Below are 17,163 nucleotides of genomic sequence, written 5' to 3' on the forward strand. Positions count from 1 at the left end.
TTTACTTTTTTGCTTTTCACAATAATTCGCTTGTCAAAACTAAAGTCAGTACACCTGGGTTGTGTGTAGACAGAGTAGACAGAGATAAAAATCCTAAACACTTGTTTCCTTCCACAGTTAATGCCAGTCAGGCTGATTGCTAAAATGGGCTTGCTTTTTTGTTGTTGTTCTTAAATTTATTCGTAAAAAAACACCTGCAAGACCACTTAAAGCTTTAAAAAGAAAAAAAGTTGCTAAAGTATTTATTACTTCTAATTATGGTAATTTTGGTCATTTGTAATTTAATCATTTGGTTCAACTATAGATGGAAATGTTAGTCAAGGACATTTTATCTATACATATACTGCCCAAAGTGGTTAGCAGTTTTAAAAATAGTTCCTGTTCTATTTTTGGTGTTTATGAAGGATTATCAAATAAATACTGAAAAGTAAGTTAAAGTTCTTACTAATCTTTGGAACTTTAACTTCTTTTGAGAAACTACCAGAAATCCAAATATGCTTTTGATTTTGGTCTTTGATGAAATAAATGTCTTTACTAGTATTGATAAGGACTTAATTTCATCTTTTATCCTTCTATATAAATGTTTTTTCTTATTAAGTTATAATTGAAGATCATGTAGGTTTTTTCATTTGTTATCATATTCCAATTTTCATATCATCATGCATAGAATCTTAGAATCAGCAGAGATCTTATAGACTGTTTTCAAACTCAACCTTCTGTGCATTCCTTCCTAAGAATTTTTTGCAGTTATTCTGTTTTTGCTTGACTAATTTATAAATGGCCACCTGATTTTCTGTGTACAGATAGGAGATACTTGTACTTTTAGAACGTTAAATAAATAGTTCCTTTTACTTGTTTCTAACAAAGTTATTTCTCTCGAAGGAAGTAACCCTTCTGTAATTTTTAGTGGACAAAAATCCGTCAAACTTCTGTCGTGAATTTGGATTTAGTTTATTGACATTGTTGCTCCAAGATTATAATTCTAAATATTGATTATTATAGTCTTTAATATATTAGTGTTTAGCTAATGTATTTACTGATGCAGATTGATGTGCCAGATGTTTGATATAAGCCCCAAAATGCAAAGACAAAAAAAACTTCAATTATATCAGAATATTGTACTGGTGAGTCTTTTACAATTTAAGTAAAGCCAAGTTTGTTGCCAGCTCTATCAAGAGAGTGTAAGTTAGATTGTTTGTTTATAGTTATAGAACTGGCCTTCTTATTCCTGCTTCTGGTGACACTTTTCTAACATGAATTCAGTCTGCTCTCTCACAAAGAGCAAGAAGCTCAGGTTTTCCCTGTGCTCCCTAAAGAGAGGGCTGAGTACAAGGCTAGTACCTAGACTTTGTATCCCAGATTTACTCTTCTTGGATGCATCTTGGATTCAATATGGGTTTGGCCATGTATCATGGGTCAGTTGATAAATTGGCTTATATATATTACAGAATCTCTGGACAGACACTTAGGGTAATCATCCATGAGCACCCAAAATTTTGCATTTATCTTGACAACAACAGGCCAAATTCCTGTGGTGAATTAGCCCTGACAAATTAATTTCTCAATATGCCAAGTTATAGCTTAGATTTTTTTCTTCTAAATAGTCTTTGGAAAACATGGCTTTCTTATTTATAATACTTCTTTGAATCATCAAGACTTTCAAAGTTACAAAATTGTGGATTTTGTTTTTAATGTTCTGGGGACTCCGGGAACAATATTAGATGTCAGCTGTCCTTTCAAAAATGATCCCATTTATGTTGTGGTTTCAAACAAAATGCATGTTGAGTTAGAAAAGATTACACAAGTCAAAATGAAAGATTTTTCTCTTTTCAGTTGTTCACTATCTGTTCCACTTTCATTCTTTTGGATGAAGTACACAAGGATGAGTTTTAGCATAAGGCGTTTTTACACTGACACTGAGAAAAAGCATTGAGCCCACATCCCAGGGTCATGGTCCTTTTATTGCAACAAAGCCTCTTAATGTAACAAACCAGATGGCCAAGTCCTGGTATCACTTAAGTACCTCACACAACTGATCATGCCCTAACATTAAACTGCTCTCTGAAAATACACCAAGCTCCAGAGTTTATGTTAGAACTGTAAAATTGCTTCATTCAAATATGTTCAGCTTTTATGAAGCACTGGCAATGGAGCCAAAGAAATTGTGACTCTCAGCTTACACAGGAAAGAATGATTAAGATTATGTCACCAAGAAGCCCAGAAATGGTTGTTTAACATCCATCTGGATAATTTAAGAACTTTCTTGCCTCTCTGTTCACTCTCTGCACAGAATTGGGAGTAGTTTTATGTTTTAGTCATTTAGCTAGAGACCATATGCTTTAATATAATTAAGCTATCAAAATGCTTTTGTTACAGCTTTGTGAAACTTTAAATCATTTTTAATTTACGCATCGTAAACTCAGCTTGCTTCCTTGTCTTTGTGAAGTATTTGCAATGGCATTTTCATGGAATCATTTTGATTCACGTGTTTGAACTCTGACACCTGTATACTAGAACTCTCTGTCTTAATCTTCTCACCATCCATAAGTCACAGTGCAGTGTTGGTTGTTAGGGGTTTGATTGACTGGATCGGATTACATACATCAAGTAATGAATGCTGCTTCTCCAAAGCTCGGGGTTGAACCCACTGCTGCTTGCCTTGCTGTAGTTCTCTTCCTGCTCCAAAGTTGTTTTTTCATATTTGGTTTGTTTAATTTGATGTGTAAGGCTATACAGTCACAGGTGTTGCATTGTAGCTGTTTTTTTTTAAACAATTTAATATGTTTATTAACTTGTTTGGTTTGACTGTTTTCATAGGGGAAAGTGAAGGGTGGGAAAAGGGACAAGAAAACTAAGATAGTCCTTAAAATATTAAGTGTTTGGGGAAACTGATCAGCTGAAGTTTTATAAATATCTGACTTGAGTGTTTTTCTCTTCATTTGCTGTGCTGTGTAAACAGTGTGACACCATCGCCACAACAGGTTCGGGTCTGTCCTCCCCAAATGTTACCTGAAGACGGAGCTAATCTTTCCTCTGCTCGAGGCATTTTGTCGCTTATCCAGTCTTCCACCCGTAGGGCTTACCAGCAGATCTTGGATGTGCTGGATGAAAATCGCAGGTGATTGGCCATCAGTGACTCTTGCTAGCTGTAATGCATATTTTTTTTGGCTCCTTGTTAGTGGACTGTGGTGTCTTCCTTTTGTGTTTGCACCTTCATCTCTTTCCAAGATGCAGTGGTTTAAAACAACTTGCTTTGCTTTCTTTTAATTTGGAATTATTGTCCAAAATTCACATTTCACAAGATTCTGTTAGTTTCTCTTTAGTCAGGGAGAGTATTCAGTTAATAACTATATACACGAAGTATGATGATTTTTTTCGAAGGTTTCGTTGACTTCTCCTAAGTACTTGACTCCATTGGAATATGCAGAGGCCTACTGTTGGACTGTGTAGGATGTTGGACTGAAGCACACTGATTTTCTTTAGTAAGTCTTTTGATCGAATCAATTATGATATTAATATGGTTGGATTAATGAAGCAAATCTGAAAAGACAGTATCAGTGTAGCTGCCAGGACACTCTTTTACTTTCCTCTTAGCTACGGATTTCTTAGGCCTGTACTGAAAACCTCAAGTGCTATTATCTTTTTGATAATACTGACATTTTTCAGTATTGATAACTTTTCTCACTTTTGAACATCCCCAAGTGAAATCATGAGTAGTATACTTGGACCTGCTCATGCAAATTCTTTTTTGCCTGTATTTCAGATATAGATGTAGATATAGATATAGATTTTTTTTTTTTTTTTGGCCCTTGATTCTTTACTACATAGTATTTTTAAAAGATAAAATTTGGGGAGCTTTTTGGCATAGTGTGGGAAAGGTATAGGCAGTTTCATTTCAACTCTAAACATTTTATGTCATAACTCTATGAGTCACTGTTTGAATTTTTATGGTCATTTTAGAAGACTTAACTTTTAAAGAATACCCAGTAAGTTCAGCTGGCCCTTCCAGGAAACCTTGTTTCGTGCCTTGGGAGTTGATATGTCTTATGGCTCGCTCTGAACAAACTTTCTTGGTGAGTGCTTTTGAACCTCATACAAGCCTCAGAGGTTTTACCGTACTTCATGAACACTTGTCAGTACCATTGACTGGTGTTTCTAAGCCTTCCCAGGGTTAATGCAGTGCTATCCATTTGGGCCCCAGAACTTAAAGCTGCACCAGAAAGATCTTAAAACAGAAAGTTCATAGCAAGGAAAAATTATATATGCGTGTATGTATATGTGCATTCATGTATATGTATGCATGTGTGTATACATCTGCATTCCCCTCCCCATGGGTTTGGAGGACTGTCTTAGAGTATTTGCATCCTATAAGAAGCAGCATGGTTCAGAAGAAAGAGCATGGATTCAGGGGGCCAGTCAGATTCATCATGATCCGCCCCACTGAACAGCTAGCTACATGAGGGCCTTGGACAAATTACTTATTAGCTTCTTTGGGCCTCATTTTCTTCATCTATTCAAAAAAGAGATAGAGGGGTAATAATAATATTACCTAGTTTTCTAGATTCTTGTGAAGACTCTTCCTCCCCGCCCCCACCATCTTTATTTAAGATACAGGTAACGATGGCCTCAATTTAGGGTCATGGCCGATGCTTTCAAACAATACTGAATATAAAGTACCTGGCACTTAAGAACTGATCTTCCCAGAGGCCTGTTTTCTTCTCCCACCTTAAAATAGCTTTATTCTTCACCAGGTATCCTCTTTCACTTTTTAATTACAGTAGGTCCTTAGAAGAGACCAGATTATGAGGTCAAATTATGTCATATCAAATGCTGTTACACTGAAAATATCTGAATGAGAAAGATATTTATAAATTTGATATAGATTAAATAATTACGACTTCACAAAACAGCCCTTCTCCATCATGGAAAAGAATTTTGCTTCAAGTTAAGAAATACAAAATCAGAAATCTTACTAATGTAGAATTTACTTTGTATTCTTTTATTATGAAAACCTGTTTTGAGCCCTAAATGAAGTTTTCTTCATTTTTTAATTATAATGAATTGATGGCTTTAAAATCCATTCTCTGAAAAGGAATGATCTCTTCTTGTTCACTTAAAAGAGATTTTTTTAATTCATGAAGTAATTGTATTAATAATTCTTTGCTCCTGGATACATACCATTAGTTGTTACCTTGGAGCCTAAATGGTTAGATTCTATTAGTCTTACTGAATGCTTTCATTATTGAAAGGGTTCCTTTTGTTTCTTTTTTTTTTTCATGATTATATTTAAATTTCTTATGATCTAAATGTTGAGCAAGATTTAATCAGAATTGTAAGTACCAAATCAGTTTTTATTTCTATAAGGGAACTGTCTGGCATGACTTTGCAGATATAAGAAGTAGGAATGTGAAATTTGGATAATGTTCTATTTGCATGATTATTAAAACAATATTGCTTATAAAGTTTTAAGTGCTTTTATGTTCCTTGCTCTGTATATCATTTTTTTCTTTCCTATTTTATTATTCTTGGCGGTTATGTTAATGCAATATCCTATCTTTGGTCTTCTGTCCTCACATTAGGTACAGTTAAATTAAGCTAGAATTATTTGGCAGGAAGAAAGAAAAAAACGTCCTGCCTGCTTTATTATCATTAAAAAATGTGGATTCACAGTTGCCTGATGGAAGAACAATTTTTAGTTGACACTTCAGGGAACACTGTGGGAAGGTTTATGTACTATATTTTTGTTTTCCCTTCTTATGGGAACTTCCTTGATCTAAAACCAAGCTCCACATGGAGACAAAGCTAAATCCTTTATACATCTTAGAAAAGTTTATTTACACAGGTCAGTGCTGTGCATTTGGAAAATTGATGTATCAAAAATTTAAATGCTGTTATGCTGATATAATTTAGTCCTTGGCTGACCTGGAGATGTGCATGTCTCCTGACATCTGCTAGAACTCCATATCTCATTCTCTAAAGCAAAATATTAACATTTTAAAAAAGAAACTTAATTCTCATGTAAGAACATTATTTAAATATCAACAGATTAGTCATCCTTAGCATGTTTAAGTATTATTTTTAGAAGGAACTTGATTATTTTTATATAGTTTTTCTCAAGCAGATTATATTAGCTTCGAATAGAATACGAAACCATTGTGTTAATAATTGATATTTTTGAAAGTATGCATATAAATATATTACTGTTTATTCACCATAGTGGTGTCTGGGTTTTTTTAGTGAAGAAACACATACTTTATTAAGTCAGAGCATTTATTTACTAAAAATGTTAATATACAAGTTAATGCGAGAACTTGGAGAGCCTTGGATCTCTCCCTTTTGCTGCTTAAATTACAAAACATTATTGTCAAACATCAAACTTAAAAAGATTTTTTTAATGTATTAAATCATACTTATGGTAGAAAGTGGTACTTGAATGAAGTTTCTAATTTTGCCAAATACCTGTCTAATTTACTTTTATATTATATGTGTCAATTGCCAGTGTGAGAAGACAAAATGAAATACGTTGTGAAAGGTAACTGTATTATTTTCTGGCTCTGCATTATAAAAGGGAAATCTCTGTGGTGGAATATGTTGAATATGGCAGATCCATTTGAACATACCAGTGTGAATTTTTTAAGAAGAGCTTTAGGTAACACCCAGCAGGGGCTTCATTTAGTTGATGATTCTCCTATCAGTCTAACACAGGACTGTAGTGAAGTAAGTTTTCCTATGCCACAGAGTGAATATATGAGTAGGATGGGACAATTCAAAAGCCTGTTTCAAGCATATGTGATTTCTCACTGTTCTTTATTTACCCAGCACGATAGAAGTCTAACATGTCTCCCCCAACAGTCTCTGAATCTCTTATCCTCTGAGCCCCAGAAATTTCTTTAAGCACCAATAATGCCTTTAGGAAAGTACAAGCTAAACATTAACATTTTTTTGTATGAATTAACTCGACAGAAAACAATGATTTGTATTGTATGTAGCCAAAATTCTGCAGCTATACCAACTTACAGAAAAATCTAGTTCGTTTGGTATTAAATGTTTACCATAATTAAGTATTGCCTTGATACTTCAGTACAGGCAAAGACCTCATCAATATTTAGAGAATGAGACATTTAAAATAGAAGGTAATAATTCTTAAAATCCTTATAGGGACCCTATAGTTCAGCCTCCTTTCTCTGGCTGGTAAATGTTGCTGATTACTTTTTGCGGACTTGACCAGCAACCACAGAGAGCTTTTGTTTTCTGATTTTTAAAGATGAAATTTAGTGAAAAGGTTACTCTGCTTACCTAGGTAGAGAACTAACTGTCCTCTAGACCCAAAGTATGTACTAAAACCTGAAAATCCCCACAAAGTTTTCCAGTGCACCTTAAGTCTTCATTCCCAGCTGCCCTGTATGTCACTCCTGGTTGTCTCAAGATGAGACTCCCACATTCAGTTGTACTTCTGTAATGTGCCCTAGCGTGGCCCTCAGAGCCTGTGCTTGGGACTGTCTCAGCTCCAGAACCAAGACTAGCAGCTTTGCTCTCGAGGGCTGAGGTTTGAATGAGACACAGCTACATTGAGATATCGGGTGTAAATCACATGATTGAGGCGGGAGGGAAGGAATTGTGGGAAATGGGAGTTACTTGAAATGTTCAGTTTTTGAGACAGGGCTATTGTTACCAGACGAGCAACCACGATCATGCCGTGCTACTAACCAGTTGTTGACTTGCTTCCAAAGTAGCTAGTGATTTTCTTTTTCCAACTAGAAAAGAGAAATTAGACCTTTTAAACAGGGTTGTCCTCTGTCTTGAATTTCATAAATTAAAATAATAGGCACCAAAGAAAATTTTTTTAATGTGCATGCTATCTTGTCACACAAGATCTATTCCTTTTGTTTTTTAACCCGTGGTGAAACGTTAAATTTATGAAAATCAAAATGGAGGCCATGTAATACAAAGATTTTTAAAGTATTTGAAAGATATTATATTGTATCACAACATACAATATAATCCTATTTGACACTTTTTTGTCTTGTTTTTGCTTTTATTTTATTACTTCTCTGTTTCCTGATTCTGTCTTGTGCCTTCTCCCGCAAAAACCTGCCTTAGACCTGTGTTGCGTGGTGGGTCTGCTGCCGCCACTTCTAATCCTCATCATGACAACGTCAGGTAAATTTTGAGACTTTGTAATTATCAGGGTAAATAGTTGACTGAAATTGTATTTTGCAGGACATAATGCATGTAGTAGGCCTTTATATTGTAGCTTGAACTTCTACAGATTTCCTCTCTGAGTACAACCTGCTTTTCTCTGAGAACAGCAAGCCTAGTCATTCATGACCTTTGTCTACTACAAGATGAAGAAAAATGCTTGACAGTTATGGTGTCTTGGGAACATCTGAGATATTTAAATATAGTTTTAGGAGCTTATAGACGATCATGCTGAAACACAGAAAAAGTCAGGTCAAATCTTATTTTATGTGCTTCATTTTAAGTGTTGCCCTGGGTTCTGTCTACCATTTCCTTTTTAGTTGTTAATTGCTTGTAGTGTCATTTGCAGTGTATGGAGAAACCTTTGTGTAAGGTGTCATCTTAAATTGGGGGAAATCAGCATTCCCAGTCTAGGAAGTTCAATGTTTAAAAAAGAAATTTAGTTTGAAGAGTTTTTGTCATTGTTAATTTAAGCTCTTCCCTCTTATTTTTGCTCTTTTAGCTCTTTCAGACATACTTCTTAGCCTTAGTAATTATTTCTTCCTGTCATGCATGAGGACAGATAGAATGACACATAGGAATCCTTAGGGTTCTAAAGTACCCAGATCCCTATTTCCCATCTTCTGGGGAAAAGAAATTTGGTTGGTATTCATAAATACCGTTACTGTCATTTTTTTCAGAGATAATTTTGCTTATTTTAAGCAGAAATGTATGATCTGTTGCAGTAGATTTAAAACTGTCAGCATCATTTCTATGACGAGAGGAATCTGTCAAGAGAAGAGGGAAACATCAGTTTCTTAATAATACTGAATTTAGCTTAGAGGAATTGAAACCAAGTTCCTTAGTGGTCCCTTACTACTCTGCTGACTGGTTTCTTTCACAGTATTAATCCAATCCATTGTAAGTTTACCCTTGAATATTTCCCCGGAGTTAGAACTTAGGTTTGTGATCCTTTTCTCTTTCTGTGAAAGAACTTTCAGGTCTGTGATCTGACTTAACATTTCTTAGTTTTTACTTCTGATAAATACAGCTTTTAGTTTAAGACACACCTTAATTTTTTTTTTTTTTTTTTTTTTTTTTTTTTTTGGTTGTACTTTGAGTTACATAGGTATAAAGCCTTTGGCCATGTCCCTAGATTTCTTTGCAAATAAAGATTTCCTTTACAGATGTTTAACATCTTAGTTCAGGATTTAAATTGAGTAATCCCTGTCACTTACACTTCCTTCTGTACGTTCAGCCTAGGTCCCTTTACCTTTGAAGCCATTGCTTCCTACCGCCCCCCCCGGCTTATTTCTCATAGGTAATCTCAGGGAAATAGAAAAGTTTTATTTTGAAGACCAGGTATAAAGAAAAGGAATCTTCAACTCCTGTTTTCTCCCCTAATCTTTTAATGATTCTTATTGTTTAAAAGAATAATGAACTCCGATATTTATATAAACCCATAGTCCCAACATCTGCTCGCTCAGCTCACCTCACCGATGCAGTTGCTCTCAGTCTTCAGAATATTTACTCTTATAGTGAAGAAAGGAGCGGTTAAATGGGAAAGCAAGTTCCTTTCGCAATAAAAGGAACGTTTAGAGATTGTTCTGTGTTATCTAGAGTCAGTGCACACCATCAGTCCTTGAAACTGGAGCACCTGTAGTTATCACCTACACCTACAGTGAACATTCTGTGTTCAGGATGACGACACTGGCTGGGAGCACACTGGAAAGTTATAAAAATTCTGTTTCACCTACTTTATTAAAGTTTCAACAGCATATGAAACCAAAGGATTTTCTGAATACTTGTCTTTAACATGTCTGGATGAAACTGTAATTCTCCTTATACCCCTTTGTGTGGTAATGTGCTTTTTGTAATGGAGACTTGCTAGAAAGATTAGATCTTTCTAAGATTAGATATGATCCATGTGTCAACTCTCTGTGGATTACAAAAACATTACTTTTTAATTCAGTTTATTTATATTCTGCTCATTCAGGAAAGTTACTATGCCATTGCACTGAAATAACCATACAGGATTAAAATACTGAGAATATAAACATGTGAGGTGAATTGTATGGTATGTAAATTATATCTCGGTTAAGCCGTTAATTAAAATAAGCTTAAGAAGTGGAAATCCAGGCAAAGGGGAAGAACAGCATTTGTGTGTATGTGTTTCTTAGAGGTTTATTGTCATGCATTTAAAAAGCAGTGCTCTTTTAGAAGTAACTGTATTTGCAAAAGAAGTATTTCTTAATGTGCTTTCTCTGGAGTTGTTCTTAGTGGCTTTCCAGTATTATTTTATACACAGCCTCTTAATGATTTATCATTGAACCAATTCTGGATCTGAACATAGTAACAGGATGTACTCAGGCGATTTTATAATTCCTCCTGTGGGAGACACGGTCGAGATAGGTAATAACAAGTAAATAAAGGGTAGAAATGGCAAGAGAAAAGGCAATAAGAAGAGGAGGAGAAATAAGAAAAAAAGATATCTTTTTTTTTTTAGCTAGAGTTCGTTTACTTTGTGTTCCCTGCCAGTGAGTCTCAGCAGGGACTCCTGCGGGAGTACATAAAGACATGAGTGTGTGGAAGAATTCCGCATTGTTATATCCTAGAGTGGCAGCTCTTAAGTCATTGCTCAAAATACTTTTGCTTTTTCCTCTGGTTTCTTTTGTTGGTACCCATTCAGATGGTAAGATATTTTAGTAATTCATATTGTGAAATATCAGTCTTTTGAACAGTTCTTTGAACATTACCGAACACATGACATGACTTACCAGATACTCTTAATTCTATTCTAATACTAAAATGTATTTTTATTTCTCATCTGCTAGGCATGGCATGTCACATATAGATACAACAATTGAAGGAACTTCAGACGACATGACTGTTGTAGATGCAGCTTCATTAAGACGACAGGTATTTAATGTACCAGATAAGATATAATCCTAAAGTACAGTCCTACAATACTTTAAATGATAAGTTTTTAAGATGTTATCATTTTCTCTCCTGTGGAACCCATGAACTGAAATATTTTATTTGTCATGCTGTTTAATAAGCCATAATTGACTTTTCCATTTAAAAAAAGATTTATTTATCTATTTGTTTTAGAGAGAGAGCGAGCAAGTGACAGCAAGCATGGGGTGGAGGGCATGGGAGAGAGAAACTTTAGCAGACTCCTTGCTGAGGCCAGAGATCGATGCAGAGCCCGATCTCATGACCCTGAGATCATGACCTAAGGTTAACTGACTGAGGGAGACGCTTAACCATCTGAGCTACCTAGAGGCCCTGACTTTTCCATTTTGATTAAAGATATGTTAAACCCCCATTTACATGTTTTGGTCAGCATAAAACAGTATTACCAGGATGGATTGGTGTAATTCTGGCCAATAACAAAGAATCTTGGCATTTTAGCAAATTGGTATAGTCATAAATTGTTTGACTTTTGAAATTTGTAACAATCACTTTGGGAACCTGTGTTACTCTGAGAATTCCATTTTGGAAATCACTGCTTCCATTTTGCACAGTGTCCTTATAAACACAGTTCTTGTGTTCTATGAAAAGTCCTATATTGGAACTATAGTTGCATACACACATTTTTACTATGAGTGCCTCAGCCTCTAGAATCACACAGACACACACATGTGAGGAAGGCGGGCTCAGTGTTGTAATTGTGTCTGTGCCAAGTAGATGTAGAGGAGGAGTGAATGAATAAAGTATTTCTAAGATGAAGAAACTAAATATTTTAGCATAAGAATAAATATCATTTTAAAGATTTAATATAATAAAAGGCTAATATGAAGCAAATAATACTTTATTTTGAGTGTCACTTATTAAAACAAAGAAGGCTGGGGTGCCTGGGTGGCTCAGTGGGTTAAGCCCCTGCCTTCAGCTCAGGTCATGATATCAGGGTCCTGGGATCGAGCCCTGCATCGGGCTCCCTGCTCAGCAGGGAGCCTGCTTCCTCACCTTTCTCTCTGCCTGCCTACTTGTGATCTCTCTCTCTCTCCCTCTGTCAAATAAATAAAATCTTTCTCAAAAAAAAAAAAAAAAAAAAAGAATGCTGTATTATAATTTTGTACATATTTTCTTATACTGATTTATACCTTGCCTATTGAAGGAAGGGCATTTCTTTGGCATTTGTCATTAAATTCACCATTACACCAACAACCTTGCCTTCCTGAAAGTGTAATAAGAGCCTCAAAGTTTCAACATCTTCTCAATCCTTAGCTTAGAGGTGAACGAGTAGAGGACAAAGATACAGTCATTATAAACAAATCACACATATTTTTGAGAATTTAAAAGTAGTAGAAAGCCAGCTGGGAAACTATGAGTTTCTGAGATCAGTAACAAAACGGAGTCCCAAGGAGATTCTGCAGAATTCACATTTGTGACCCTGGCGACATTGGAAGCTATGCTTCTGTAGCTGTCCTTGCCCTATTGCCAAGGACCCAACAAGTTGTGCTTCACTGAGTCTAGTCTAGGGACGAGGGACTCGTGGGCCATCTGGCTCCGAGACGCAAAATGTGATCCATGACCAGAGTGGAATATTCAAAAGCTGCCTTGGTATTGATACTTCTCAGATGAGCCTAGATGAAAATATTTAAATGACTCAAGATCAATGCCAATTATTTTCATTGGCAATAAAGTGGATTGCTTAGTGTAAGAACTTTATATCCCATGGGACCAAATAAGCACTTCTCATTACAAATGGTTGGGAGAAGGTAGTCTTTACACGCTCCCTTTTTTCTTTTCTTTTCTTTTTTTAACTGAATTGGCTCTGGGAGAAAAGTCATTGCTCAGCACTGATCAAAAGTGAAGTACTTTTTCAGGTTGTTAAAATGGTTATCTCTGCACCTCTACGTCTGGTTCTGCCCACAGACTCCCATTCCTGGCCCCACCCACCCCACACCCCCAGTTTGGAGTCCTCAGTCCTTGAAATGCTAAGGATTCTGCATTATGAAAATACTCTTCCTTCAACCTCTCTAATATAATGTTAATAATCCCTTTGGCTTTTATAATGTGTTTTTCCATAGGTGTTGCAGGTTAGACTCCCCACAAAGCAGATTCTAGGATGAAGGTTTGCACATAGAGCATTTTCTGGGGAGTGCTCCTGAGTCCGAAGGGAAGGAAAGGAAGCGGGATTGGGCAAGAGGGAAACGTTGGGCTGCAGTGTAGTCAGAACACTATACTGTTCTGTGTACTACACTGTGGCCAGCCTCCTGCAGAGCTCTGAAGCTGGGGTGACCCTTCAGAGTTGGAACAAGGGCTGGGCCTTTCATCTCTTCACTATCTGGTTGGATACATGCTGCTGCCCCGGTAAAGGAGCGTAAGCGTAGGCAAGGCAGTCGTTCAGCCCAGGGCTGTGACAGTGAGGGCCAGCAGCCAAGGTGACACTCCTAGCAGCTGGAGAGTTATTAGCCTTTCAGTTCTGAAGGGTCTGAATGGCAGAGCACAGGACCTGCTCTAATAGGTTATTTTATGAGATGCTCCCAGTCACTCAGAGAGTGGATGGAGAAGGCAATTAAAGCAGGTTAAAGATGAACAACTGAAGCTGGGTGACAGAAGCTTCTAGAAAGGAACAGAAGCCCCCCATCCTTTCTGCTGTGCTAGGCCTGCCTAAATGTGTACTTAAACTTGGTCTTTTTGATTGGAATAGCATGCAGTATGCAACAGTTTCCTTGGCCCACACTGAATCAGGGAAGGAAGGAAAATACACTTTTTCTGATTCAGAAATTTGGGGAAGGGAAAAGGAGAAGATTATATCTGTGAATTTAAGCTGTCATGGGTAACATTTTTTCTACATATAGTTTATTTTGCTCCCAAAGAAACTGTTCATTGTTTATAAGAATTCTTTTGAAAGTCATCCTGCTTTATTAAGAACCTAATTGCTCTGTGCATTAAAGTTTCTCTTTTGTCTTTTGTCACGGTTTTTCACTTAGATAATCAAACTAAATAGACGTCTGCAGCTCCTAGAAGAGGAGAACAAGGAGCGAGCTAAAAGAGAAATGGTCATGTATTCAATTACTGTAGCGTTCTGGCTTCTTAACAGCTGGCTCTGGTTCCGCCGCTAGAGGTAACCTCAGCTCTCGAAACTCATGTCTCAACAGCTGGAAATATAAAGCATTTACAAACTTCTTTGTTTCTGTCTTTGCATTGTATGCCGTTTTATAGTCCATGCCCTGAACATGTATTTCTTCCAGAAAAGAGGGGGGAGGGACTGATACTTGCAGAAGTCAAGGTATGTTCTCTCACTCAGCTGTAGTCACTTAAAGCAGATCTGCAGTAACAAACACCTACTTAAAATTCTCCCTTTGCATGTTTTGTAAATAGGCTCTAGTTTGTTTTTTAAAAGGAATTTTTGCCTCATCAGCCCACACAATTTATTCTCTGAATGGGAGCGAGAGTGCATAGGGAATGGATTTAGAAAAGTATCTGTAGAAGAAAAATATTACTTTATTTTGTCCAGTTTCTCAAACACTGTTAGATTGGACAGTTCTGTTAATAGACCCTTTTGCATCCACGTTTCAACATTAACACTTCTGAAGTCGTGGTCTGGTGTCAGATTTGATAAAGCCAAGGCACTTCATGTTTACCAGTCACCTTCACTAAAGTAATTCCTAACATTTCCAGCAGTTTACCTAATATGCGTGTAAAATGTGCGTACTTATTTTTATTTTAGTTTTGCAGATGGTTTTCTATAAAGAATGTTTTTACTAAGTCCCTGTGTGAATGATTTAAAAAACTACAGAATAAGGTACAAATGTAGTGTATTTAATAAACTGTCAACTAAAGCAATGTTTGTCGAAAAATTTTATTTCATCATATTGTTGTGTGAGCTGTACTTCATAGCATATCACCATTAATGAACCCGAGTCTTCTTGTCTCAGAAGGAAATAAGGCAATTAATGACTTGGCTGGTAGCAAGAACCTACTGTGTTTCCTTTCCGATTTCCATCCCCACAGCAGCAGGCGCTGGTAGCATTACAGGTGGTTTTCTAAGTTGTGGTATCTGTCAGGTGCTTTGGAGGAAAACAGCTGGAGTTGTGTATGCTTTTTGCATTGTAGTATTTAGCTAAGATACTATATCTCATGAACTTTAAGTGTACCAGTGAAATCAAATCCTGGGAGGCTCTAGCTCTCAGAATTATCCACCGCCCCCCCCAACCCCGGCCCGATTTTGTGTTCAGAAACAGAATTTTAGTTAGGTTTAGTATTTGCCACATATCTTAAGTTAGGTTAGTATTTGCCACATATCTTCAGTTAGGTTTAGTATTTGCCACATATCTTCAGTATCTGAATACCTAGGTGGTGAGTGTTAGGAAAGGCAGTTGAGGGAAATTCCTTAGATAGAAGTAGATTTAGTGTTTCTGTTCTTGCTTCTCTCCTATCCTTCCAAAATAAAATACTTGGAGGACGGATTCCTGTCTTTGCTTCCTAAAGTTTACATGAGTTTGAGGATATTTTCTTTTTATCCATGAAAATCTTCTGCCTTTTATAACAGCCTAATGATATGATTATATTAATTCTAGCTTCATATATATATATATATATATATATATATATATATATACACACACACACACACACACATATATATATATTTTCTTACAAGGTAATTTCTGAATGATCCTCCCAATTGAAAAATGAAAATGATGGATAAAACTAACATTTCTTTTGCTGGGCAGGCATGAAAAGGATTCTGCTAGGGCCAAAAATGAAATAAAACAGGCATTCTAGGAGATAAGCAAATACAAAAGCTGTTTTCTCCTGTTAATTTTTACCAAACTCTGGAGACCTAAAACTTTCTCCCTTAGTGGCTGTGCAGAGGGCAGGAGAATACAGTCCCATGTTTTAGGCAGGACACTAGCTGTGACAGGAGATTCCTGCATGAAGCTGGGACCCCAAAAGGCTACACCTTCGGTGAAAGGGTAACTAGGAAATCAGCTTACCACCCAAAAGGGGATAATAAAGAAACGTGCCTTTGCCTTGTCACAGATATAAAAATAGAAGTGACTCTGTCACTTGAAAGCCAAGCTCTGTTATACCAGCCTCCCTTGCCTGGAAGTTGTTCATCATTGTAAGAAAGTGGTTTTGGAGTTGAGAGGAACAAATTCATTCCTGGTCCAGATGATTAAGAAACACTTGCAGATATTTGAGCTGAGCCTTTAAGTACATTTGCGTGCATGTACACACAAACACACAGGATTTCAAAAAGCAGAGAATGAAGAAAAGGTTCCTGGGGCAGGGAACAGTGGGAGAAGAGTTTACAGGGAGGGTCAGTAATACAGTGCTCAACCTAACAGGCTAGTGTCCTACGACTTAAGTACAGAACTCTACCTACAGGTGGTTTTTTTTTTCTCTATTTCTAGGAATACTTACTGAAACAGTAGCAGGTTATTTACAGTTTGAGGGATAATTTTAGAAAAATATATTTGCAAGAGAGCTTTCCTTCCTTCTATGAATGTCTGTTTTCTAGCTTCTTAATTATGTTTGACATTGAAATTGAACTCTTTGTCTGGGCTCCAAGTTCAAAAAGGCTTAATTTACTGTAACCACTGTTTACTTACAATATGTTGTTGTGTCAATAAGTAGAAATTCATGTGTACACCACACTGACCTCTGTAGTGAGCAATTATAGCAGGTAGGCCACAAGCCCTGACCTTAAGGAACTGACATATTGATGGAGGAGGGTGGAAGGGAGAGGGGAAGGCTTGTTAAAGAATTTGAGGATTATTAAAATGATTTTGTTATGGAGGAAGAACTTGAGATATAAGCTGAAGGATAGGGAGAAGAGTGTTTCAGATGGTGGATACAGCAAAAAAAAAAAAAAAAAATGAAAGTGTAAAGTTTCCAAAACAAGATTGAACATGGGGGTGGCAGTGAAAAAAAGATCAGTGAGCTTTGTAAATTACTAGATGTACACTGTGTGTGTGTGTACGTACATGCATTTGTAAGTTTAGGTACCAGAGCAGAGATGGCATC

At 36.5% G+C, this 17,163-nt stretch overlaps 1 protein-coding gene across 10 annotated transcripts in view; it reads left to right on the forward strand.

The window, feature by feature from the left end:
- The window catches only part of MFF (mitochondrial fission factor), a 31,400-nt gene extending 16,424 nt beyond the window's left edge, over positions 1-14,976 (forward strand). For 4 of the 10 annotated variants that reach the window (XM_047721174.1, XM_047721177.1, XM_047721179.1 and 1 more), the window contains 5 exons: positions 2,960-3,118; positions 6,500-6,532; positions 8,101-8,160; positions 11,013-11,097; positions 14,121-14,976. In XM_047721174.1, coding sequence (XP_047577130.1) covers positions 2,960-3,118; positions 6,500-6,532; positions 8,101-8,160; positions 11,013-11,097; positions 14,121-14,252 — 469 coding nt within the window. In that variant the 3' untranslated portion in view covers positions 14,253-14,976. The remainder of the gene's footprint in view (positions 1-2,959; positions 3,119-6,499; positions 6,533-8,100; positions 8,161-11,012; positions 11,098-14,120) is intronic. The other 6 variants (XM_047721175.1, XM_047721178.1, XM_047721180.1 and 3 more) reach the window with 4 other exon arrangements.
- Positions 14,977-17,163: the final 2,187 nt, after the last annotated feature.

Source organism: Lutra lutra, chromosome 3 (genome assembly GCF_902655055.1).
Source record: "Lutra lutra chromosome 3, mLutLut1.2, whole genome shotgun sequence".
Classification (NCBI taxonomy): domain Eukaryota; kingdom Metazoa; phylum Chordata; class Mammalia; order Carnivora; family Mustelidae; genus Lutra; species Lutra lutra.